The sequence below is a fragment of the Paroedura picta genome, chromosome 1, assembly GCF_049243985.1.
Source record: "Paroedura picta isolate Pp20150507F chromosome 1, Ppicta_v3.0, whole genome shotgun sequence".
NCBI lineage: Eukaryota > Metazoa > Chordata > Lepidosauria > Squamata > Gekkonidae > Paroedura > Paroedura picta.
The window spans coordinates 177,370,370-177,397,604 of record NC_135369.1 but is presented as its reverse complement, the minus strand read 5'-3'; the positions used below and the strand labels follow the sequence as shown (position 1 = coordinate 177,397,604).

Here is a 27,235-nt window from a genome sequence, read left to right as displayed (position 1 = left end):
TCTATAAATACATTATAGTAAACTAAACTGAGGAGCAGATTTCAGGAAGGACGGGACGGGGGAGGGCACAGGATGTCAGAGGTTGAACTAGGCACCCTACACTAATTCCCCAGATTGGACGAAACCATCAGCATTACTAGATGAGGAACTCCACCCCCACCCCCCAAGAAACCAGGAACTTCAGAATGGTGGTAGTCTGGCGATCCCAGAAAGACACTCCAATACCACTGCGAATTGATGGACTGAATCAATTTACACCTTGTCTTTCTCCCCAGTGGAGACCCAAAGTGGCTTACATCCCGATTTTATTCCTCATCCCGATTTTATTCCCACAACAACCCTTCGAGGCAGTCTAGGCCAACAGATCTCTTCCACCAGGGCCAAGCTACAGCGACATGTCGCCCAGCAAACCTCCGCGGCACAAATGGGAACTTGAACCCGGGTCTCCCGTGGATTCAGTTCTTTCTGAGGGGCTGCCTCTCTGCGTTTCCAGATGACACCTCCCCGGGGTTTGTTGCCACCTGTGCCGACTTTTGCATCGGTTCCCCCGCAGCGGTTTAGCTGATTACTTTTTTTTTTTAATGCAATATATATTTTAAAAAATACCAGTTCAGCTCTACGATTCAACGCAAAATGTGCTTGAAGAGGAATAACTCACAGTAAGCTTATATTGGCCCGTGTTACCGCCTGCAGCTGCCTTCAGCTAGCACCGCTGTCCTCTTCCAGAGGGGGAGCGTACACCGGAGCCGAGCACCGGCATGGCTACTTGCAGAAAGTGTAACAAGAGAAAGCACTGGCTGCCTGGCTCCTTGCCATTTGCAAAATCTGGAAGCTCCCTCGCCGATTCCGTGCCAACCGCCGTTCAGAAAGCCTCTTAGCTTGACTCAGAGCTGGCTGAAAGGAACACCTGCTTGCTTTTAACATAGTCGATTTTTCTTTTACTTTCCTTTATGGCCTTGTCAAGATTTGGCTCCGGCTCTGTAAAGGGAGCTGTCAACTTGATCCCTTCCACCAGGGCTGAGCTACAGCAACATGTCTTTAAGTGTTCTGGTCATTGCCCTGGTAATTGTGTTTACATCATCTGAGAGAGATACCAGTAAAGAGACAAAATAGCCCAAACAATTCAGTGATTCCTGGCTTGTTGTTTGAATCCTGAAAAGACATGTGCATCTGGAAAGAATTCTACTAATTTGTGGCCGGTGCCAATATGTCAATTCCATGCGCTTCCAAGTAAGTAAACAGATGTCACTGTAGCTGCCATGGAGGGAAACTGGGGGTGCTAGAATGTGGCCAAGGGAAGGAACAGCTTGGTACAAATTAATCCACGAAGGAAACACCAGCCCAGATGTTCAGAGGGCAATGAACAAACTGTCCTTAAGACCTCTTCATCTTGGAGCACAATGCATCCAGTCACAGCTGAATTACGAACTGTTCTATTCACAACACCAGATTCAGTTTACAAAATCAGAATGGGATAGAGGAGGGCTGTTGGCGGGGGACCCCGGGGGAGGGGAGGGGAGGGGGGGCTGGGAATCTAGCCCAGAAACCCATTTCTCCTGAACAGTTTACTAACAAGCATGGTGCAGCTAGTCCACAATTAGAAGCTGGAAGACTGCCGTTCTATCTAGAGCAGTTATGGGCTCGGGGGAAATGCGATTGAAGCTGCATGCCAAATTGATTTAAGGAACATGGCATTGCATCTCGAACCATGGGAAATGACAGCCAGCAGGGTGGTCTTGGTAGTTCTAGGGCCCTGAGGAAAGACCAGGCTACTGAAGAAGAAGAGGAGAGGATTTTGTGTGCTCTACTTTTTTACTACCCGAAGGAGTCTCAAAACGGTTTGCAATCACCTTCTCTGCATCTCCCCACAACAGACACCGTGGGAGGTAGGTGAGGCTGAGTGGACTCTGAGAGAACTACAGGTGGCCCAAGGTCATCCGGCAGGCTTCACGAGTCTCAAAGCAGCTTACAATCACCTTCCCTTCCTCTCTCTGCAACAGACACCCTGTGAGGTAAGGGAGGCTGAGTGAGCTCTGTGAGAACTGTGGATGACAAGGTCACCCAGCCGGTTGCATGTGGAGGAGAAGTGGGGAATCAAGCCCGGTTCTCTAGATTAGAGACCACCACTCTTGACCACTACACCAAGCTGGCTCTCAAGGAGGTTTCAGAATGACTGTCAATCCCTCCCCCCCCCCTTCCTGCCAGAACCAAGCAAGGGTCAGCCGTGTCAGGCAGGTGGGAATCATTGCCAGAAGGCATCTGCCCAAGCTTCAAACATGGCGGCTCCAAGTAGCTGCCACCGATTGGACTGCCTGAACCCCTGACAAGGTTGTTGTGTATGGCTGTTGCTGAAGTCGGAGGCCCAAACCCCAAACAAGACAGCTGAGTGGTAGCAAAAAAGCCCCCTCGTTCCCATCTTTAATTCTCTCCGTTGTGTGTGTGTGTGTGTGTGGGGGGGGGAACAGCTGCTTTTATTGCCCATGAACTAAGACTGCCCCGATATCAAAGCAACAAAGGTAGGGACATATCCAAGCAGGGATCAGAGCCTGCATGAATTGGTTGGCCTTGGATACATTTTTAACTATTGGTTGGCTAGAGTTCACGCGGCCCAAGTGCAAAGTAAAAGGTGTTTTACCTTGACAAAGACACTAAAAATCTGTAAGCTTACCTGGTGGTTACATTGTTCATAAGGACCGGAGAGTTGATTTGGTTTGATGTATTGTATGGTGCTTGTAGTATAGCTGGGAGATGTGAGGATTGTCTAGCACCCAGGCAAGGGATGGTAGTTTGCCACTGCCTTCCTCCCCATTACGACCCCTAGTGTTCCTTGGATGAACTACCTCCAAATCCTTAGAGTAAGGTGACCAGATTTTACCATTTGTAAAGCGGGACACCATTGACCCGGGGGGGGGGGGGGGTCTTGATTAAAAATTTGGTCTATATGGAGCAACAAAAATGTTCATAGAATGCATAGTATGCAAAAATAGTATTGTGATATATATATATATATATATATATATATAATTTCAAAATAAGAACAATTTGCCAGGTACCCCCAGATGTCCCTCCAAAAGTGGGACAATCTGGTCACCTTACCTTAGAGGTCTCCCATCCAAATACTAGTTAGGTTCGGCCCTTACTTAGCTTCCAAGATCTGATGGGATCGGACTTCCCTAGGGCAATCCAGGTCAGGGCTGACTGATGGGGGAACTGGAGGTGTAAATTTTGGGCTGGATCCAGACTGTCTGTCTCCATCCATCCATCCATCCATCCATCCATCCATCCATCCATCCATCCATCCATCCATCCACCGCCCTTCTATACGGCTCTGGACAGTTTACATAGAATGGCATAGGGTAGTTACATAGAACATCATAACAATATAACAATCATAACATAACATATCATCTAACAATATTTCAACAGGAACGGTAACTTGACAGAACCCTTAGGTAAGTCAGATTATTCAGTCATGGAAGGGAATGTCTGAGGGGGGACCAGCAGATGTTGTTGGGTTTGTTGGCCTTAAGAAAATGCCTGTTTCCAGGGTAGCGAAACAGGATTTAAGGGGGCATTTAAAGGTGCCATGGGTGGGAGGAGGCCAGGGCTGACTACCTTGTGCCTAGAGAACTATCATGTGGGATCCCAACCTATACTTCCCAACTGATTCTGTTTCTGCCCTGCCATACAGTTGCGCTATTCAGCTGATATCACAGCTTGATGCAGAATGTGGCTTAGAAATGCATCTCTTTCATAGCTCACATCTCATGAGCGTTGGAAAAAAGATACCCAGGGCCCTCAAACCCATCTTGCAATAGAATCTGTGATACTGGATGCCAAATCCAAATCAAATCAAATTGATTTATTACAATCCAAGGCCAGCAAACAAAACTGTATTCCAGAATACATGTTCCACAGTACTGAAATATCAAAAGTGGCATAGATATAATAGACATAAAACATATAAAAGAGCATAAAACACAAAAACTACCGAACAAAATCATTCCTTCCCTCAATCAGTCCAGAGGCTTCTAAGCCTCGATGCCCGCCATCCAAACTTTCCCCCTTTAAAAGTTAATTTTTTATTCCTATTGGATAACATACTGGAGAGGTCTCCCATTGAGTTAGAGAAATAAGGAGATCTCACGAATCTGTTTATAGATTTTACAGTCAAAGACGACACGTTCTAGAGCAGGGGTAGATAAACTGCGGCCCTCTAGATGTCCATGGACTACAATTCCCAGAAGCCCCTGCCAGCATTCGCTGGCAGGGTCTCCTGGGAATTGTAGTCCATGGACAACAGGAGGGCCGCAGTTTGATTACCCCTGTTCTAGAGTCTCAACATTCCCGTTACAACAAATGGAAGCCATCTTGCAGGTAAAAAATGTGACCTGGGTTTGTCACCCGAGGTGCACTTTCACATCTGTAGAGCTCTGGAAAGCTTCCCTGCTGGCTTGCAAAGCCTTCAATCAAATTCAGTTTGCCAAGACGTCTCAATGACAAATCTATCCCCGTGCCCCCCCAAACTGGAATCCTGAACTGGAAATGGTTTGCGGGGGATGAAACAAATGCTAATTGGCCCAGACATGTGCCTTGGGATGTGATGAAAAGCAAACAAACTGGAGTTTGACTGAACGCTGTGCAAACCACAGGAAACTTTCAATAATTCTTTGTGTGCCAGCAGACGGGATGGGCGAGTAGGAAGCTAAATTATGTTCATGCCCATCATGAATAAGCAGACGTTCGTCATGGTAACCTCCAAATAAAGTTTTCATTGTTGTAAACAGATGCTCAGAGCGGTTGAACCCTTTGTTGCAGCCCAGTTTCCTGGAGGCTTCGGATGGATATTACGGCACCCTTTTCAGTGATGTATTTATTTTAAAAATGCATCCCCCTACCTTTCTTCCTTAATTAGGCCCACCAAGGCAGTTTGCAGATTAGAAACATACATAATTTAAAAAAACGCATCTTAAAAACCGTAGAAGCCAACAAAAACACCTCGATCCAACAATTAAAACCAGGTTCAAACATGCAGATAAAAGCAACAATTAAAAACAGCACTGGAAAGCGGGGTCACTGAGGGAATGCCAGCAAAACTAACAAAACTTAACCCACTGGCCAAAGACAGCAATAGAAGAGGACAGATGAGTCTCTCTGAGGAGAGATTTTTTTAGAGTTTCAGTGCCACAACCAAGAAGGACCTCTCCTTGGCAGAGTCTGCACTTACTTTGTTTATTCCATTGTCAATCCTGTTGAATTCAGATCGATTTGAACTCGAGTCTTCCTCTCCCCCCCTCCCCATTGAAACAGGAAAGTGTTCTGCACGTGGTTAGGGAGGCTCAGAAGAAGGGGGGGAGGCAATTGGAGACTCTTTCTTAGTTTTCTTGAAGGGGGGAGAGGATCAAAGAAGTCAGAGGAGGGAGGAAAAAAATCCTTTCTTTTCTTAAAGTGGGGGGGGGGGGGGAGAGGATCAAAGAAGGCAGAAAAAAAATCCCAGACTGACAGAAGTTGAGAGAAATTAGGGGCTTCTCCTTTGAGGCCAATCACAGGAGCCCAGATTCAAAACAGCCTTTAAATATTGAGGATTAAAATCACTCTAAGATATTGCACAATAAAGGTAGGGTCACTCCGGATCAATCCTTCTTGCTGCAGATTTAAATCGCCCCAAATCAAAACGGAAATCACATTCTGTGTAGAGGGCAGGGACTAAATCGACCTGGGGTTGGAATAAAAGCTCCGTGCAGTTTACATCCTTGATTGTTACCTAACTAATCTCAGAAGGTGAGGATGTCAGAAGATGGACTGCAGGTGGGTGTGCCTACCACTAGGCTTTCCAACCATATTCTGCATGATTGACCCACTTCTGGGGTTTCTCAAATAATGGTTTCTCAATGGTAAAAAGGTTAAGAAAGGCGGGTCTAAAACATCCATGATAGTATCTGTCCAGCCACTGATTAAAGACTTCCAGTGAGGATTGTCAGTTATGTTCTGGGAACCACTAGAGGGTGGGGTGGGGTCCTACTGACAGGAAAGCTAAGTGTTGCTGGTGATGTGGCAAATGTCATTTCCTGTGTGCACCGGAAGTGACGTCATTAGGCCACTCAGTTCTCTCAGAGCACTCTCAGCCTCGCCTCCCTCACAGGGTGTCTGTTGTGGGGAGAGGAAAGGGAAGGCAGATGTAAGCGGCTTTGAGACTCCTTCGGATAGAGAAAAGCGGCATATAAGAACCAACTCTTCTTCTTCAGTAATATCAGGGCTCTCTCAGCCTCACCTCCCTCACAGGGTGTCTGTTGTGGGGAGAGGAAGGCGATTATAAGCCACTTTGAGACTCCTTCTGATAGAGAAAAGCGGCATATAAGAGCCAACTCTTCTTCTTCAGTAATATCAGGGCTCTCTCAGCCTCACCCACCTCACAGGGTGTCTGTTGTGGGGAGAGGACAGGGAAGGCGACTGTAAGCCGCTTTGAGACTCCTTCGGATAGAGAAAAGCGGCATATAAGAACCAACTCTTCTTCTTCTTCAGTAATATCAGGGCTCTTTCAGCCTCACCTCCATCACAGGATGTCCACTGTGGGGAGAGGAAGGCGATTATAAGCCACTTTGAGACTCCTTCTGATAGAGAAAAGCGGCATATAAGAACCAACTCTTCTTCTTCTTCAGTAATATCAGGGCTCTTTCAGCCTCACCTCCCTCACAGGATGTCCACTGTGGGGAGAGGAAGGCGATTATAAGCCACTTTGAGACTCCTTCTGATAGAGAAAAGCGGCATATAAGAGCCAACTCTTCTTCAGTAATATCAGGGCTCTCTCAGCCTCACCCACCTCACAGGGTGTCTGTTGTGGGGAGAGGACAGGGAAGGCGACTGTAAGCCGCTTTGAGACTCCTTCGGATAGAGAAAAGCGGCATATAAGAACCAACTCTTCTTCTTCTTCAGTAATATCAGGGCTCTCTCAACCTCCCCGCCCTCACAGGGTGCCTGTTGTGGGGAGAAGAAAGGGAAGGTGAATGTAAGCCACTTTGAGACTCCTTTGAGTAGAGAAAAGCAGCATATAAGAACCAACTCTTCTTCTTCTTCTTCTTCTCAGCCCCACCTCCCTCACAGGGTGTCTGTTGTGGGGACAGGAAGGAATGGCGATTCTAAGCTGCTTTGAGACTCCTTTGGGTAGAGAAAAGCGGGGTATAAAAAACTAGCTCCTCTTCTTCCATCCCAGATGAAGTCCATGTTTCCTCATCCATGTACTTTGTGATTTTCATCTTCTGAGAGGCCAGAAAACATGTCCCAATCACCGGCCATAAGGTTGCCCCTAGGCAACCTTAGCTATAGGTCTGGCTTTGCATCCCATGCATAGTGCTGATAGGAGAAATCAGTGATGATCCATTTTACTTCACTGCCAGTTTGACATGAGTTTGAACCTTCGAATACCTGGAAGTATCTTATTTTTCAGCAAACTCCTTGCGGTATTGTAAGATTTTATTGTGGTTGCAGAACTTTCCCAGCTCTCGTGTTTAGTGTCAGGCTAGTGGTAAGCCGTGCTTTGATTTCCCTATGTAGTCTTTGCTTTCCTCCACCTCACGCACATGCTAGCCTATATAAAATTATGTGTTCGCTCTTTAAAAAAAAATTAAAACTGAAAAATCCACAAGGGAAATTATACAATGGGAAATAGCTGCTCCAATAAATCTGAGTCACACATTTTACTGATTACGGTAAATTTAATTATTCTATTTAAACTTAATTCAAACAACCCCCCCCCCCAAAAAAAGGTATCAGTTTCTTATTGCATGTTTCTTCCTGTTTGTATTCCTCTTTCCTGTCTAATGAAATGGCATTTTGAGTTCACTTTATCGAGGAGGTTGTTTTAAGATTAGAATGGTTTTATACCGATAACTCCCCCCCCCCATTAAACCCTTCATGTGAGGCAACATCACATATACCTATCGGAAATATTATGGTACAGTTCTTATCTAGTTAATGTGCAATATTCAAGACCTTTGTCTTTCAATATGGCCTGAAGTGCTCACTTTCTAGGTGCAGGGAGTCTTGTCCCATGGGAGAGCATTTTTCCCCAGCTTTGGTAGATGCACATAATAGAGAGCCAGCTTGGTGTAGTGGTTAGGAGTGCGGACTTCTAATATGGCGAGCTGGGTTTGATTCCACGCTGCCCTACATAAAACTTGCTGTGTGACCTTGGGCTCTCCACAGCACTGATGAAGCTGTTCTGACACAGCAGTAATATTAGGGCTCTCTCAGCTTCACCTACCTCACAGAGTGTCTGTTGTGGGGAGAGGAAAGAGAATGCGAATATGAGAATGCACACATTGCCCTAGTCCAGCCTTTCTCAACTTTTTTTACCATTGAAACCCCCCCTGAAATATTTCTCAGGCTTCGAGAACCCCCAGAAGTCAAGAAATGGTACAGAATATGTTTGGGAAGCATGGCTGTGTACATGCTCATCGGGGCCCCTCCCCTTCCACCCCCTCCAGGCCCATCATTGGCCATTTTGGGAGGGAGGCTGGAGGGCCAACATGACCATATATCTGATCAATCTGAAAAATGTTTAACACATTTGAAAATATATATTAAATATTAATTGACACCCACCCGTTCGGGAAACCCTTCTTGGGTCAACAAGAAACCCCAGGGTTTCAAAAACCCGTAGCCCGCCCTGGTCGCACAAAACAGCAACCTCATGAGCCAAGAGGATCATAACAGGAAACACAATCTCCCCTCATGCAGGTCTGAGTGCCAAAATTGTCACAGCTAAGAAAACTTCTTCACAAAATGTTGGGGTGAAGAGGAGTCATTTGTTAGAATGCACAGGTTTTTCTAAAGCTGCATCCATGCCTCTGTGTACTTGGCTGTAATGGGCAAGTGCCCTCTTCCTAAAGCATTAGTTGTCAGGATAAAGCAGGTTCCAAAGTGGCTTGGCAGGGTGAAGGATTAACCTCACGGGTCTCCATAGGACCTACAATCCAAATGGCAAGCATGTTGGAGGCAACCGGTTGGATCCCATCTAAGTGCCGTGCTCAGAAGTGTGATGCCTCCCAAAATGCTACTTCCGGGGAACAAGGGACCCTCTCCTCCCAGAACCAACATAAAAGGGGGGTTGAAGGGCTGCTTCAATAGTGGGAGAATTGACATAAACTGCCTACCCTTCTGCATATGTAGATCTTCTTGCAGGACCCATCTCAATATCTGGTGGAAGATCTTTACATTCTGTGGTGCAGTTGAGTACTCAGAAAACCACCAGAACTGTTGCCATAAGTGCAGGATCCTGTACAACAAAATAACATCTGGGCATTCATTGTGCAAGTTCCGCAGGGCCTACAAAAGGCAGCTCCTCCACCAGGCATTCGCTTGAGGCCGACCAACTTGGAACATCTGCTGGTCCCCCCATCAGACACCCTTCCATGACTGGACAATTTGATCTCCCCAGTGATCTCCATTCATGTTGTGTTGTCATTGTTACCGACCGCTTGTTGTGCTGTTCTATTGAAAATGTTATAGATTGTTATAATGTTCCATGGAAATGTATGCAGTGCTCCATGCAAACCGCCCAGAGCCTTAAAGAAGGGGCGGTATAAAAATCCAAATAAAATAAATAAATAAGAAAGTGATGAAGAGACCCTTAAAGTATTTCAGAAGGGGTCTATGACCTACAGTTTGAGAACCATTGGCTAAGAACCAAGTCCTGAAATGTAGTGGAATGAAGAGAGAGTTTCCTTTGGCCACAAGTGGAGAATTCAATCTTGCTTTCCTTCTGAAGTAGAGAAATAACCACTTTTCTATTGTTCCTTGCTGCAGAGATTAGCTAATGACTACTGACGTCTGTCCTTTGGGACAGACTCTGTGAGAAACTATGCAGGGCAAATATACCAGTGAAGTTCCTTTTTTAATTAGCCGTGTTTAACATTCACATTCTTTATTGATTTTGTTTATTTAGATTGATATAACGCCTTCCCTTGTGGCTCAGGGCGGTTTACAAAGAACATAAATTGTGTGATACAGTACAACATAATACGATGATAATGTCATTAATGCGGCATCCGCAACATAGTCATAACATAACGTAGGTATCGTTTATTCACAGAACATTTAATTACAATAAAGTTACAGTCATGCCCCTATGAAGTGAGTATATCTGGTTGAGAGGGGGTTACGGGAGCCCTAGAGGTGTTGTTATTGGCCTCAACCAAATGCCTGATGGAAGAGGTGCATTTTGCAGACCCTGCGGAGCTGTGGTAGCTCCAACAGGGCCCGGTCCTCTTTAGGGAGCTCATTCCACCAAGTGGGGGCTAGGACAGCGGATGACCTGTTCCTGGTTGAGGTCAAGCAGGCTTCCTTGGGGCCAAGGATCATTAGCTGGTTGGTGTTAGCTGAGTGTAGTGTTCTTTGGGAGGCATAGGCAGAGAGGGGGTCTCTCAGGTATGCTGAACCCAAACATGGGAGTCCAATATGGTGTAAATAGCTCTTTGTCTACTCCCATCAAATTCAGGAAGGGCGTAAGAAGAAGAAGAAGAAGAAGAAGTGTTGGTTCTTATATGGCGCTTTTCCCTACCCGAAGGAGGCTCAAAGCGGCTTACATTTGCCTTCCCATTCCTCTCCCCACAACAGACACCCTGTGGGGTGGGTGAGGCTGAAAGAGGACTGATATCACTGCCCGGTCAGAACAGTTTTATCAGTGCCATGGCGAGCCCAAGGTCACCCAGCTGGTTGCATGTGGGGGAGCGCAGAATGAAACCTGGCATGCCAGATTAGAACTCCACACTCCTAACCACTACACCAAACTGGCTCTCTAAGACAAGATTGTGTCCTTACTCCTGTATTGTTTAATCTGTACATGATTTGGCCTGTGGTTTCTTGATGGCCCTCGAGTTTCCAGAATGGGTGGGAGTTAATTAATTTTGTATACTTTTTAACAATTCGTTAAACATTTATCAAGTAATATGAACATATATGGTCATGTTGACCCAGCCACCCAAAATGGCCAGTTATAGACCTAGACGGGTAAAAAGGGGAAGGGCCCCGCATGGGTACATACACAGCTATGCTTCCCAGCTGTATTCTGCATGATTGTGCCATTTCCAGAGTTTCTCAAAGGATGAAGAATATTTCAGGTGTTTCTCAATGGTAAAAAAGTTTAGAAAGACTGCTCTCTAGACTGAGTATGCTGTCTTTGCACCCTCTATGGGTAGGGCAACCTTTGTCAACCTTCTGACCATGGAGGTAGCCCTGTAATATTTTTCAGGCTTCAAGGTACCCCAGAAGTGCTGTCAGACATGACATCAGACTTCTTGGGTCTGAAAGAGTACTTGAGTTTGTCAATCTCCCATCACCAGTGCTTCACTGTGATACCCATGAGTACTCCCGGAACGCAGCCCACAGTATGTGCTTGGCTATTACACAAATACATTCTAATATCCTTTCACTCCTTTCTGGCAAGGTGTTGGATTCAGGAGTGGCTTCTTAGCAAATTCTAACAGTTAAACCCCCAATGCACAAATTGACTAGCGGGGGAGGGGGAGCCACATAATGGCCAAGTGTGTGTTGTGGTTTGTGCTTTTTGGTAGCAGTGGTGGCGGCGGCAGAGGAGCACTCATGATTATTGTAGCGACTGGCAATGGAGAGATTCACACATTCAGGTACTCTTCTGACCCAAGAGGTTGGGCATCATGTCCGACATCATTTCCGGGGTACCTCAAAGCCTGAAAAATATTTCAGGAGTACCTCCATGGTTGAGAGGTTGAAAAAGGCTGGAGTAAGGAATCAGCCGTTTCACTATTAGTATTAGATTCCTTTAGATGCAGATGGCTTTGCCTCCTCATAAGTAAGTTGACCTCATTGGGTTTGGATTGTGACTCTCTTCTGGCCTTAGGCAAGACTGGTGCGTCTAGTCTTTGGTTAGTAGCCACCTAGTGGCAGAAGAATGGTGCGGTGTTCCAGAAGGTTTGTGGTACATTTGTTCCACTTTTTGAATATTAATATTTTGGATATTCATATTTTAATCAATATCAGATACCATATTATTTCTATAGTATTAGTGTACCTTGCTAGAATGAATTCCACTTGCTGTCTTACGTGGATGATTTACAGGCCAAGAAAGGACCTAGAGTTTGCTATCAGTGACAGGCCTTTGGCAGAAACTATTCCACATTTCTGCTTTTTCTGTGTTATCGATCAGGCTCTGAGAAGAAAATTCCTGGAGCCTCATCTAAATAAGAAGCCTAGTGGCTCTTCTAACTACCATTTTAATGACTCTGTTAGCAGACCTGAATTTTGATATAACATTAGATATGCGTAAATTAAACATCATTTGCTGCAATTAAGCATCATTTTTTAAATGAATATTCAACAGCGATAACTTTTTTCTTCTAGATAGATGTGTGGGTCTGAAGCAGCAGAACCAAGTTTGAGTCTGGTGGCAATTTTAAGACCAACAACATTTTATTCAAGGTACAAGCTTTTTCTGTACAAGCACACTTCTTCAGACATAAGTATTATCAGTATATCGTCCTCACATATATATGCATGTGTTTGCACAGGAAAGTTTATGTCTTGAGTAAAACTTTCTTGGCCACTGGATTCAAACCCTTTTTGGTTGAACAGCCTATTGGCTTTAGGACCTAGATTAGAGATAATGACTGCCGTGCTTTTCCGTGACTAGAAGTATGTAAGGGTAGTCACAACAAATGTTAATGAATCCTGGAAAGCGACATATGTGGTTTTGGAACCGTATAAAGTTCATGTCCCTTCCTAGGAATGAATATTTATTTTTGAAAGTCCTGGCTGGAAAATCGGGTTAGATTTTCAAGAAGACTGTTCTAAGAAATATTTCTGATTGCATTGTATCAGAATGCATCTGACATGCAGAAGCATCGTGGAAAAGAGAAGTTTTCCTTCATTGCTTAGGGAATCTGTTTCTTTGCAAAAAGGTTAGCACCCAAAATGAGAGGGGAAAGAGTGAAAGCTAGAATTATTCAATAACTGTAAATGCAAAGTATTTTGAGTCTTAAATAAATATTAGGGGAAAGATTTGTGGGATATTTTGAGTACCACTTTAGCAGCAGAGCATGCAATAAATAACGACAAGCCTTAGATTTAAAAAGTACCAAAAAAGTAATATAGAGATTTGCACAAAAAAACACAGGGAAGGAGCCAGTCAAATTTAAGCACAACAGCTACAGCAGTATGACATTTCCAGCGAAAACCTGGAAATGACAAAGGGTAGTTCTAGGAATTACTGGAGAATCTATGGCTCATTATGCACAGTGGCAGCTACTCCACGCTGCCGTTGTGCCGTTGCAGCAAGGCAGGATGCCCCGCCATTCCCCATGTACACATGGGGGCGGAGTGTACGGGGCTGTCCCGGCATAGAGCGCGTACACACGATTTGCGCCAGGACCAGGAAGCCCAGGACGCTGCCAGGCAGGTTAAGTGGCAGCGGCTGGGGGGGGGAGGTGGGAAGGGGCTGGGAGGAATGGGGGGGCGGGCCCTTTCCACACGCTATGGTGGGGCAGGGGGATGCCCCTGCCGGCTCCGCGGAGCCCACAGGGGCATGCAGTGTCCCTACATGGACACCTTGGTCAGGGCCGGTCAGGCAAACACAAACATACACTCCTTAGTATTGGTGACCAATAACGACCCACAAAACGGTAACAAATAGCACATATTCATCTGGAAAGGCCAATAATTTTATAAAATGGAAAACTAGCAGATCAGTATCTTACATTTGTTGATGTACAAACAAAATCAGATAATTTTGAAACATCAAAATTCAGGAGAATTTTCACATGAGGGTGTCTCCTTAAAACTCCGAGTTATGCTTGTTTTGTTTTCTCTTGGGCCAATAATAAATAATATTTACGTCTTTGCCGCCCCAACCCTGCTGACTCATGGCAGTTTACAGCATTTCAAATCATACAAATGATAATAAAACTATATAACATAACTGTAAAATTGCGGTCTAATTATAACCACCTATTTTACATCCCGTGTGGGGACTAATTCATCCCCCGGTGGGGGTTTCAATAGCTGTTTCCGGTGAAGAGGCAAACATTTCATGGTGTTACCGCCTGGCCTCAATCATAGGCCTGGTGGAACAGCTGAGTTATGTTGTTGTTATGGTAGAGTAGTTAAGAGTGGCAGCTAATAATCTGGTGAGCCAGATTTGAATCCCCTCCCCTCAACACAGCCCTGATAGTGCTGTTCAACAACAACAACAACAACAAACCTTTAATAGCATATAAAAGTACAATATAAGAAGGGAAAGTGCAAAAGGATCCACTGCTAGTGAAAACATAGGCAAGGATCATGCTTTAGGGCAGGGGTAGTCAACCTGTGGTCCTCCAGATGTCCATGGACTACAATTCCCATGAGCCCCTGCCAGCAAATGCTGGCAGGGGCTCATGGGAATTGTAGTCCATGAACATCTGGAGGACCACAGGTTGACTACCCCTGCTTTAGGGTAGGGCATAATACATTCACGATTTCTCATGGCAAGATATAAAAACTTTGCATCTGGTTCAATTATATCAGGGTTCTGGGATGTCAAAAGAAACTGAGTCTTTCGGTCATCCGAATGCAGTTCTCTTTTACACAGCAGCGAGTTAAGAAATTTAGCTCGGATCGAGGGATAAAATGGACAATGGAAGAAAACGTGTGTAATTGATTCTATACAGCATTGTCCACACGGGCACAACCTAGCTGAATACAGGATCTGTTGAAATCTCCCATATAGAACAGCAGAAGGTAGAGCATTAGTTCTAGCTAACATGAATGCTCTACGCTGTTGTGGGATGATTAGATGGTAGAAGTACGCAGCTAGGGGCTGAGAGCTTGGTGAGATCCCCAAGATCTGTGGAAGAGCTTTCTCAGTCCCACCTACTTCAGAGTAGGGTTGTGCGATTCAGCAGCTGAAGCGGCCGTTTGCGCCCGGCACAGCCAGCGCTGCACCACGGGGGGGAGGCGTGGGCGCCGTTGCGCCAATCAACACGCAGGCGTGGAGCCCTGTGCCTGCGTGTGTGCACCTGCGCCTCCCCCCCCCCCCCCCGCGGTACATCACTGGCTGTGCCGGGTGCAAGCGGCCGCTTCGGCTGCTGAATCGCACTGCCCTACTTCAGAGGGTGTCTGTTGTGGGGAGAGGAAGGGAAGGCGATTGTAAGCCCCTTTGAATCTCCTTCAGGCAGTGAAAAGCGGGGTACAAAACCAACTCTCTCTAGAGCCTCGGCAGGGTACCACAATCAAAGTTACATAAATAAGAAAACCAACCAAAGAGCTTAATTAAACTGATTAATTAAAGCATGAAAACCTTAACACGGCTTAACACGGATCTCGCCAAGATGGCTAAGTTGACATTAATGGTTAATGGAAAATCAGAACAATGGGGTCCTTATCTGAACAATCTAAAAAGGTAAATCAGATGGGGAAAGGAGCGGGTCCTAATATGCTTAGACTCTAAACAATTGCTTCACTAATGTTTATTATATGTATCTACTCTATTTCTATCTTTTCTGGAAAAATAAAAATTATATATATTTTAAAAAAAACCTTAACACTATTGCAAAAAATATTTTCCAGTTTTCATTATTGGGAGGCCCCTTTAGGGGGAGTAAATTTGGTGGATTTCTGGCAGGGAGGCCAGTAAAACCAGATGCTGTCTTGGCCTCCATTATAAGATGTAGATAGATTGGGTTCTTAAATCAGCAAAATTTGACCAAAGAAGGATGTAGTCGCTAGATGAATGAGGACCTGCTCAATAGCATTTCAACAACAACAACAACAACAGATTATTGTGGTTTTTGTTGTTTGATCTATAATATCCTAGATATATCTTACCTATTATATGAGGTGGCTTATTACAATGCATATGTGGATGCCGGGGGGTCATGAATTTACCTGAGAAACAGGATGCTTGTAATGAGGTGACAGAGCAGGGTGAAATACATACATTTGTTCAGGTTAATAGACTTTACTATTACAACTGTTTTGGTTCACAGTCCCCCTGCTTTTAGAATAGGGTCGTATCCAGAGACCCACAGCTACTCTGGTGTGTGTAAAGCTTATGGACTGGAGTCAGAAGGGAATGGATGCAAGTAGATTCGCTCAAGCAAACTGTAGAATTTCAGATGCAGCTGTTTTATGGCATTAGGTTCAAACTATTCAAGCTATTCGCTGTGAGAAGAACATAGGTCCCCCATACCTTGAACAGTCATGGAGGATGAAAGGATGTGGTATGTTTCCTCTAGAGAGGAGTCATTTTCTTGCTTGCTGGAGAGAACAAAGGTTGGTATTTTTGAGATCCACCCTCAAACCATTACATATTATTATTGTTGTTGTTGATGTTGTTGTCGCTGGTATTATTGGTATTTTTGAGATCCACCCTCAAACGGTTACTTATCATCATCATCATCATCATCATCATCATCATCATCATCATCATCATTATGATTAGATTTATTATGATTAGCTTTAATATTATTAGATTTATTTACCGCCACTCCCTGTGAGGCTCGTGGCAGGTAACAATAGTCTTAGCCCATTAAAATACCCATTAAAAGACTTTAAAAATCCCAACATGGCAGAAAAACAATCTTATTCCCACTCCCCCCTACCAGAGCAGCAGGAAAGGAGGGAGTGATGTAACTTCTAATCCCGGGGGGGTGGGGGTGGGCGATGGATCTCATTTGCTGACTCCAGCCTCAACCATAAACACGGTGGAAGAGCTCCGTTTTACAGGCCCTGTGGAAAGCTGGTAAATCCTGCAGGGCCCGCAGCTCACCTGGGAGCTCATTCCACCAGGTAGGGGCCAGAGCTGAAAAGGCCCTGGCTCTGGTTGAGGCTAGACGCGCTTCCTTAGGGAACTCAACTCTTCTCCTTTTTTAAAACTAAAAGCAAAAGTATTCTGTTTTGAAGGCTGACTTTCAAGCTGTGAAATCTAATTTAAGAAGTTAGTGTCTTGATTTAAGTGGGTGGAAGTTTCACAGCACATATTGATCCACTAAGGAGCATTACTGCCTTGCTAATGAAATCATGCTTAGGTAGTCACAGCCACTGGATTGCTTCAAAGCTTTACGGTAGCTCCTATTTTAAAATGTGGGAAAACAGTTACTTAATGTTAGGGATCATGCCCTATGAATGGTGGTCCCCAACCACCGGGCCGCGAAGGCCCTGGCATTGGGCCGCGGCTCCCTCCCCCCGCAGTAAGAAACTTCCCAGGTCGCAAGCAAATCAGCCGCAAAAGCGGCCGATTAGCTTGTGGCCCGGCAAGCTTCGTTTTGTGTGTGGGGAGGAGAGGGAAACAGGGCCGTGCATGCGCAACGCAGAAGTGCCGCGCATGTGTGTTTGCGGCCGTGCATGGCTCAAACGTGCATGCGCGACATGCGCGGCCGCACGATCGCCTTCCCTACCACCGCCGGTCCGCAGCCTTGGAAAGGTTGCGGACCACTGCCTATGAAGATAGGTTGAGGGACTTGGCAATGTTCAGCCTAGAGAAAAGGAGGTTAGAGGGGACATGATAGCCCTCTAAGTATTTGAAAGGTTGTCACTTGGAAGAGAGCAGGGAGGAGTTTCTGTTGGCAGCAGAGGACAGGACCCACAATAATGGGTTTAAACTACATGTAGAATAGTGTTGGCTAGATAGCAGCGGGGGGGGGGGAGGGGAGGAAATTTCCCAGTCAGAGTAATTCAGTAGTGGAATGGGCTGCCTAAGGAGATGGTGAGCTCCCCTTCACTGTCAGTCTTCAAGCAGCAGCTGAACAGAAATGTATTGTGGATGTTTTAGGCTGATCCTGCATTGAACAAGAGATTGGACAAGATCAGCGGTTCTCAACCCTCCTAATGCCGCGACCCTTTAATGCAGTTCCTCATATTGTGGTGACCCCCAACCATAGATGGGCTGTGAGACCCCTTTGAACTCTGTGGTTCTATGATTCTAAAGATGGATAGCTTTAGAACTCTTAACGAAGCCTTCATGACTGAAATAAAATGTTCGCCACAGCCCTGCATTGAGACAGGAAGATATATTTGCTATGTTTGTTCAAACTTTATATTGCTACACATCTTGTTTTGTTGGATATGTTTAATGCATCTGTACAAGTTGGACATCAGTCTGTGAAGGTCGTGTATTATTTTCAAACATATGTTGAACACTTATAAAAAATGAGACACCCCTCCTCACAAACTTGAGCATTTGCTGAGTTCCAACCTCTAGGGCCCATTCCACACACATAGGATAATGCAGTTTCAATGTGCTTTGGCAGCTGGATATACCTGTGCAGATCAGGAAAATCTACTTCTAAAGTGCATTGAAAGTGCATTATCTATTGTGTGCATAATAGGCCTAGGTCAGTCTTTCTTGCCTTTTTTACAGATGAGAACCCCCTGGAACATTCTTCAGGCTTTGAGAAACCCCAGAAGTGGCATAATCATGCAGAATATGGTTGGGAAACATAGCTGTGTGCACACACCGAAAAATTTGCCAGCACTTAATCTGGCTGAGAGATTCCGCAAAGCTGTGTTTTAAATAGGCCAGTACTTATCCAAAAGTACAAGGTTATCAGCTAACTTTAGAATTTGCTCCCTGCTCACCGGTTTCCCGGAGTGAAGCCATTATTTTTCCAGTTGTGATATTTCCTGAGCGCCAAAACCAGGAGAAATAATTGCAGCAACTGAGTGCTGCATTCTTCTACATTCATTTGGCTGGGATGTTTGCTACAACAATTCTGGTGAAGTGCCCAGAATTGTTGGCATCAGATTTGTTACTGAACATAGAGTAGTAGTGAAAAATGTTCAGAGGACCATATGATTGAGTTTTATGGACACAATATGCTCCTTTTTTTTTTACTCTTCCTTCTTCCTTCACAGTAAGCGTCTTTCAGTAGCCTTTCCCGTAACAAAACAAAAAGGAAATTGTTATTCCAGATGATCACTCATGACCACAATTCAGAGGCAGAAAAATATTTTGGAGCTTGATCGTGAACTTGTCAGCATCACAGCAAAGTGGTCCCCCCTTTTTGCCTAGATGATGCTGAACAGAATATAGTTTGGCTCTGTAATTTTTAAGTCACCAGAAAACAAGATGAGGCTGTCCGTGTTGATTCCCGTCCTAGAGATCTCGCTACTGCAAGTAGCACATTTTTACAAAAAAAAAGGTATACTTTCCAATATGTTCTGAAAGTTGCATCCTGCCGATAGTCTGTGAGGAGTTTTAGCATAATGCCTCCCCATAGCTGTCATGTTCTTGAATGTGTGTTTGAATGAATTAGACAATCTAAGTGTTAAGCTAGGGCTAAACTACGCACAATGTAGAAACCCTAAACATTTAATTTGGACTTAAAGAAATAGCGGGGAGGGAACCTGGATCAGGGCAACAGTTCACTAAGGTAGTGGGGTTTGTTGTTGTTAGGGGCGAAGTCGTGTCCGACCCATTGCGACCCCATGGACAATGATCCTCCAGGCCATCCTGTCCTCTACCATTCCCCGGAGTCCATTTAAGTTTGCACCAACTGCTTCAGTGACTCCATCCAGCTACCTCATTCTCTGTCGTCCCCTTCTTATTTTGCCCTCAATCGCTCCCAGCATTAGGCTCTTCTCCAGGGAGTCCCCAGTAATGGGGTTACTTGTGTAATTCCTCTGATCAAGCCCAAAAAGGCAGATATGAGATACCTACCTGTCTTTTTCCTTTCCAGGACTTAAAGTAATCACAGGAAACACGAATTGGTGGGGTAATGGCTGCTATTCCACAAGTGCTAGCTATTTCTTCCACAGACTTCTCTACATCATGAAGGTAGCTATAATTTATACTTTCCCCTTGATATTTCCCTATTGCATAATCTCAACCCTTTTCCCCCTCTTGTGTGTGTGTGTGTGTGTTTAATTTGCGTGCAAGTTTGGCAATTTACTTCAATCACTACTTTCTTAATAAAATTACTTTCATTTTCAATCTGGTCTGGTTCATTAAATGTTTCTAAGGGAATACACTGGCAGAGATCTCATACCCTTCACACTGTCTAAACTCCCCAAATCAAGTCTAATTTAGGTAACAACTGCACAAGGTGGCTGTGGTAGGGAATGGAAGGGAAGGTGATTATAAGTCACTCTGAGACTACTTAAAGTAGAGAATAGCAGATTATAAAAACCAGCTCTTCTCCATTTATTTAGCAGTGCAATCCTAAACTGAGTTATACTCTTTTAAACCCATTGGATTAAAAGGATATAACTCTGTTTAGGATTGCACTGTTTATGATCAGCATTTACCAGTTAATAAACTCAAGGATTAAAACAGAGATAACAATAAGAAAATGCACTCTTCAGTATAAACATTTAAGTAGTTTAGCAACCACAGCACATATCCAATTAATAAATGGCAGCACAGTCTTTTAAAAAATCTCATACTATTGCGTGCAGATGGGAACATTTTTTGAAATAAATTGCCTTAAAACTTAGTTTAAGATCAGTTTTTAAAACAAATAGCAAAGCCAGAGCCAGCTAAATAAAATAATATATCAGGGAAAGAGCAGAAGAAGGGATCAGTAAGGTACCAGGGAAAATAAAAAGGGCATCTCAAGTTCTGTTGTGCTCAATCAGCTGCTATAGAAAGGGAATTTTTGAGTCAACTATTCTTTTTATCCAAATAGCAGTATCTTAATGAGTTGGGGAAATTAGCTTAAAGGAGGTGTTGTGAGAAGGGGTAACTGGGATCTCCACCAATGTTTACAGGGATTGTTCCCTTAGAGAAACTCAAAATAAACCAGTCAGATGCTTGACCAGAAAGTCTTTTATTAAGAGGAAATGCAGGGGAACAACTCATATAAAACACTGAAAAACACAAGGCTGGTTAAGAAAAGAAGGGGGGAAATGGGAGTATTTTAAGGGAAAGCAATATTTACCAGTCTAGATGATAAAAATCTGCAGAGTCAGTAGCAAAAAGAGGGTAGAACCTATACACAAGGCGGGGGGGGGGGGGTGTATCGTGCCAGGAACCCACACACACTCTCTTGATATAGGGCAAAATGCTTCTTAAATCTATGCTGACTTTTGCAACAAAAACAATGACATGATGAGTGTTCGTTCCATGGTTAAACAAAGATTTGGGAGAAGCAAAATGAGATTTACTGAAGGTGAACTATGGGTGATAATAGTTCTTGATAACTCTTGGAATACTGGATGGGAAAGCTTTCAAGCTTAGTAAAAGTGTTAAGTATTTAATTATTAAGGAAAGTAGATGCAGGGGAAGTGAGAATGCAAATTGAGGACATTAGTCTCAAGTTCTTGGGAAACCTATTGTCCTAAATTATGCATCTCCTTGGAGTGGAAGAGGCTGCCAGAGCCGCCCTTTCCCACGTTTCCTGACTATAAGTTTTTGGAGGCACCCATTTCTGTATCCTGTTGGACCAGATAGTGGATTTGCATCTATGATATCTATCTCTGTGTCATTTTCAATCAGGCACTATATTGGATTTAAGGGGGTTTATGGTTTTCGCTTTATAAACTGCTCCTAATTGAGGGGAGGGGTTTGACTGTTAACAGTATGGCATCAGAAAAGACCCTGTACCTGGTTGTCACCCATTTTGCTATAGAGATGGAGCCTTTGTGAAGTAGGAGGATCTCATTTAACTGGCAAGTTCATCATACATACCTCTTTTGAAGGCCATCTGGGGCTTTCCAAGTAACAGCTTGTACCTGGAAGTTAATTAACAGCTTCTTTAAAAGCTTGCAATGTGTGTTCTCTGTAAAATGTGCCAGTTCACTATCTGGCTCTTGCTTTTTGAAACCAGTGTCGCTACCCAGCACTCTTCAAGGACAGCCCTGTAGAGCAGGGGTAGTCAACCTGTGGTCCTCCAGATGTCTATGGACTACAATTCCCATGAGCTCCTGCCAGCAAATGCTGGCAGGGGCTCATGGGAATTGTAGTCCATGGACATCTGGAGGACCACAGGTTGACTACCCCTGCTGTAGGGAGTGCTGGAGTAGTGTAATTTGAATGGGGGTTAGGTACCAAATCCATGTTTTGATACTTTGCTTTGAAAGGTGGCAGGAAAGCTTAATCATCCAGTTCTGTGCCTATGGGTAGCCTTTAAGGAGCTTATATCTCAGGTAAGTTTATTGTTCAGCATTTAATAAACTATTATGTGCTCTGTGCAATGGAGAAGCTGTGTCACATATGTAGCTAAGGTGATATGGTTGAGAAGGAGAGCCAAAACTCTCTTGGGAGATGGTCCATATTTTTAATGAGTTCAAACCTCTTCCACAAATTAAGTGAAATACTTTTTTTTTAAAGGGAAAACAATATTGCTTTGGGTTTATTTGTTCCAGCTACTTGGTTACAGCTCCACGTGGACACAATTAATGGAGGAAATGGGGTATTTTACAGGCCCAAGACTCTCAGTTATTTTGTGGAAATTCTTTATCTTAATCACCACACATGCCAGATGGGAAAGGTCTGTGTTCTATTCAGAGAAATGTGCTTATCTGGTTTTCTTTCGAGGCTAAGGTCCATTTATCGTGGATGAATCCAAATGCTGACAGGTAGAGCAGCTAGCTGGATTACATTCATAGTTCTCTCTAATTAAACACTTTAGTTCACTTTCAAGCTTTGGGATGTGCTGTAGTTAATACAGATCCTCTCCCCCCCCCCCCCCCATTTTACTGTTCATTTATATTCTTACTTGGGGCCAAGCCCGTTGCATTCAGGAATACAACGGGCGTTAGATTAGGGGGATGGAGTGGAAGAACTCTTTGGACAGCCTCCCCCCAGGACCTGGAAAGTCTGCAGGTTGCAGGGAACTCACTGACAGGGCAGCTCTCACATGGCAGAGATCTGCAGCCTCCGAGCCTCAGAGGGGAGTGGAAGGAGGAGGGGGTGGTCAGGGTGGGGGATGGAAGGCAATTGGCTGGCCGCTGGACAGACAGGCAAGCCGGTTGGAGAAGGAGGCATTCAGGGGCGGGACATCCTCCCTGAGTGGGTGTTAAGTGCTGAGTGGCACTTAAGCCATGAGACACACTCCTCCTCCAAGGCCTTACCAGAAATATATAGTGGAACAGATAAAAGAACTGCAGTAACAAAGACTGCAACATGAGGATTTGTTCCACGTTCTTATAATTTGAGTCCTCTGGTAAAGACTACTGGAAAGAGGAATAACTTAAAACAGGGGTAATCAAACTGCGGCCCTCCAGATGTCCGTGGACTACAATTCCCAGGAGCCCCCTGCCAGCGAATGCTGGCAAGGGGCTCCTGGGAATTGTAGTCCATGGACATCTGGAGGGCCGCAGTTTGACTACCCCTGACTTAAAACAATAGTATTATGAAGAGCAACCCAAATACCTTATATTGTTGTCTCTAATAGTTCAATCCGTTGTGAAGTTATTCTAGTTTAAACCCATTGAAATCTGTGGAATAAGACTGGAGGAAATCTGCATAGCATTGCACTATATGTTCTGGAATTAAGATAATCTTCAAATGACCATGCTGTTGGATAGTTGAGATGTTTGTTGGCACTTTTAAGGTAGCAAATGTGTTGGAGTCACTACTTTTGCTTGCCTGCTGGCTAGGTACGGGGGAGATAACTGTTTGAATCAGTTAGCTATTTAGTTAGTATGTCTGCGGGAATGTGTATGCACATAAGCCACTGGCCTGTGGGATGGTTTACCCATAGGCCAACTGGCAAATGTAGCCAACAAGTGCTTTTATTCTTCTAGAACTGACTTATTTATTTTTCAATTTACACCCCACCCACCTGGCAATGCCATGTTCCAAAATCTCTGTGTACATCTAATCATATCTTTCCCCATACTCTCATACTCTTTCATCCAACCGTCTGGAAGCCAATCTGTATGCTTCAGCTGCCCTACATTTATTTTCATCATAACCTTTCAGTTTGTACATCTATTGTTGTTACCCACCCTGAGCCAACTGGGAAGGGTGGGCTATAAAAATAAAGTTATTATTATTATCAAGGCCGGTTTATCCATGTCGCTCACGTAGCATGTGCTATGGGCCCCACACTTCCAGGGTCTCCACACAGTGCCTACCCACCATGGAGCATAGCTGTAGCCTCTCTCCTCCCCGCTTTCCCCCTCTTTAAGGATACTCAGAACAACTCCCCTTTCCACTGGCTGCGCTCCCAGTCTGGCTGCTTCCTCCCATAATTGTACTCTGCAAGGCCCCTACAAATCCTTGAACTGGCTCTGGTGCCCTGCTAATCCTTGAACTGGCTCTGTTGTCCTGCGAATCCTTGAAGTGGCTCTGGTGTTATGGGCCCCACGAATCCTTGAATGGGCTCTGGTGTTATGGGTTCCACAAATCCTTGAACTGGCTCTGGTGTTATAGGCCCCGTGAATCCTTGAACTGGCTCTGGTGCCCCTCGAATCTTTGAACTGGCGCTGGTGTTATGGGCCCCGTGAATCCTTGAACTGGCTCTGGTGCCCTGCAAATCCTTGAATGGGCTCTGGTGTTATGGGCTCCGCGAATCCTTGAATGGGCTCTGGTGTTATGGGCTCCGCAAATCCTTGAACTGGCTCTGGTGTTATAGGCCCTGTGGATCCTTGAACTGGCTCTGGTGTTATGGGCCCCGCGAATCCTTGAATGGGCTCTGGTGTTATGGGCTCCGCAAATCCTTGAATGGGCTCTGGTGTTATAGGCCCCATGGATCCTTGAACTGGCTCTGGTGTTATGGGCCCCACGAATCCTTGAACTGACTCCGGTGTTATGGGCCCCGTGGATCTTTAGACCACTGCTGATTGTTTTGTTATCTAAAGGTACTGTCAGTTTATTGTCACGTACCACCAAGAGGAAGCAGTTTCACTGGACTCTGTCCTGCTAAGTCTAAGCTTGTCACTGCTACTGTAGGGCAGAGTCTGCACTTACTTTGTTTATTCCATTGTCAATCCTGTTGAATACAGATCGCTTTGAACTCGGGTCTTCCTCTCCCCCCTCCTCCCCATTGAAACAGGGAAGTCTTCTGCACATGGTTAGGGAGGCTCAGAAGGTGGGGGGGCTCTTTCTTTTCTTGAAGCCTCTTTCTTTCTTTTCTTGAAGGGGGGGGAGAGGAGCCAGGCAGGGAGCCTCTTTCTTTTCTTGGAGGGGTGGGGGAGAGGATCGAAAAAGGCAGAGGAGGGAGGAAAAATCCAGGACCGACAGAAGTTGAGAGAAGTTAGGGGCTTCTCCTTTAAGGCTAGCGTGTCACATGACCAGGTGTAGCCTATCAGAGGTTCTCTACCACAGAGCTTTCTTTATTCAGGATTAACAGCACTCTGAGATATCGCACAATAAAGGTAGGGTCACTCCGGATCAATCCTTCTTGCTGCAGAAGGAAAATTTAAATCGCCCAAAATCCAAACAGAAATCGCATTCTGTGTAGAGGGCAGGGACTGAATCAATCTGGGGTTGGAATAAAAGCTCCGTGCAGTTTACACCTAGGCAGGACAAATGTTCCTGAGGCTTAGGCAACCCATTTGCTCTTATGATCCTCCTTCCTCTCGGCCACCAATAAATATAGCTGATTGTATATATCACCCTGCGAGGTCATGTACCAGCAGTGAGATCCCATTAAGAGGGCAGGGGTGACTTGCCTTGTGATTTCAACAGTCCTTCACACTTAATCCAGCATTGTAGGTGGGGGGGAATGAAATGCACCCGAGCTTTTAAGTGTGCTGGAGGGGGGAGGGAAGGGGGAAACCCATAGCTGGGTAGCAACCTATAAAGGAAGAATTTAAAATGGCAATAAAAACTCTGTAATCTAATTACAGCTGTAAAAGTGAAAGGTGAGGCGTTTCACAGCATGACTCACGTGCACTATGGCTAACCTCTGACATCTTGAATATATTATGCGGTTTCGTCCCTGCAGAAAAGGCTTCATAAAGATCTGCCAGCCAGGACCTGGGCCTTACTTGGTTGTGCGTTCTTTTCCTTTCACCTTCCCGCAAAAGATGGAGTTTGGCGGCTTAAGCTGGTTTGCCAGTTTTGCGCATGCATTCTCCTACACGCTTGAACATGCAACAGTTCACACGTTCAGTCTTCAGAATAACATGAGCCCCTGCCCTACACGTGTATATATCTTGGGAAGTGCCAGCATTCATCCACTGTTTGCGAAAGACTCTCAAATCTGGAAACATTTTGCACATTTGACAAAGAGGCGATTCAGTTAAGTTGTATGCATCCAGATTCCGTTTCAGCTTTGGATGAGGACTAAGATGTTTTAGGAGAACAGTAGAGTTTTAAGGAGGAAGTCGAAAGGGGGAGAGGTGGAGCCGGAGTTGAGTGTTCTGGCAGCTTCATTGGATGGTGACTCAAAATCTAGCCCTTTTCATCCATTACAATGTTGGGTTTACAACCTGACATAAGAAAATAGTGAAATCCTCTTGATGTATGCAGTCATCGTTTTGTGTGAATAGAGCAAGAGGGATATTTTCTGGGTTTACACCTAAAAAATCTGGATTTCGGATCACACCGAAGCTGGGGAACACAGAACTGCCCTAGTTTCACAAAATGGTGACCATACAGCAAGGATCTTTTGTAATGTAATCTCTCCTGACATGTGGTCAGTTTGCCTCCAATGTAATTGCAGGGAGGAAAGGAACGGAGGAACCAGGGTTGATTGATTGTTTTTAGGGAACTTTTGCTTTCCTGCTCTGTTTAGAAGAATACTCAGAGCTAACACTAACACACCAATCAGTGAAATGAAATGAATCATAGAATCATAGAGTTGGAAGGGGCCATACAGGTCATCTAGTCCAACTCCCTGCTCAATGGAGGATCAACCTTAAAGCAGCCATGATAAGATGCTTCTTGAAGATCGCCAGTGAGGGGGAGCTCACCAACTCCTTAGACAGCCAATTCCACTGCTGAACTACTCTAACATTTTTTCTTGATATCTAATTGGTACCATTCTACGTGTAGTTTAAACCCATTACTGCAGGTCCTATCCTCTAGTGCCAACAGGAACCACTCTCTGCCCTCCTTCAAGTGACAAATGTTCAAATAATTAAGAGCAATAATATCTTCTTTCAACCTCCTCTTCTCCAAGCTGAACAATCCCGAATCCCGCAGCCTTTCATCATAGGGTTTGGTCCCCAGGACCCGGGTCATCCTCATCATTCTACTCTGCACCTTCTCAATTTTTTCCAGGTCTTTAGTGAAGTGAGGCCTCCAGAACTACACACAGTACTCCAGGTGGGGTCTGACCAAGGCAGTATACAGTGAGATCATGACATCTTGTAATTTTTATGTGATGCCTCTGTT

General features: G+C 44.8%; 1 protein-coding gene across 1 annotated transcript in view; it reads left to right on the top strand.

Annotated features, from left to right (window-relative positions):
• The window catches only part of LOC143826018 (uncharacterized), a 172,385-nt gene that overhangs the window by 30,669 nt on the left and 114,481 nt on the right, over positions 1–27,235 (top strand). Inside the window, exon 3 of the mRNA XM_077314568.1 lies at positions 19,686–19,783. Coding sequence (XP_077170683.1) covers positions 19,686–19,783 — 98 coding nt within the window. The remainder of the gene's footprint in view (positions 1–19,685; positions 19,784–27,235) is intronic.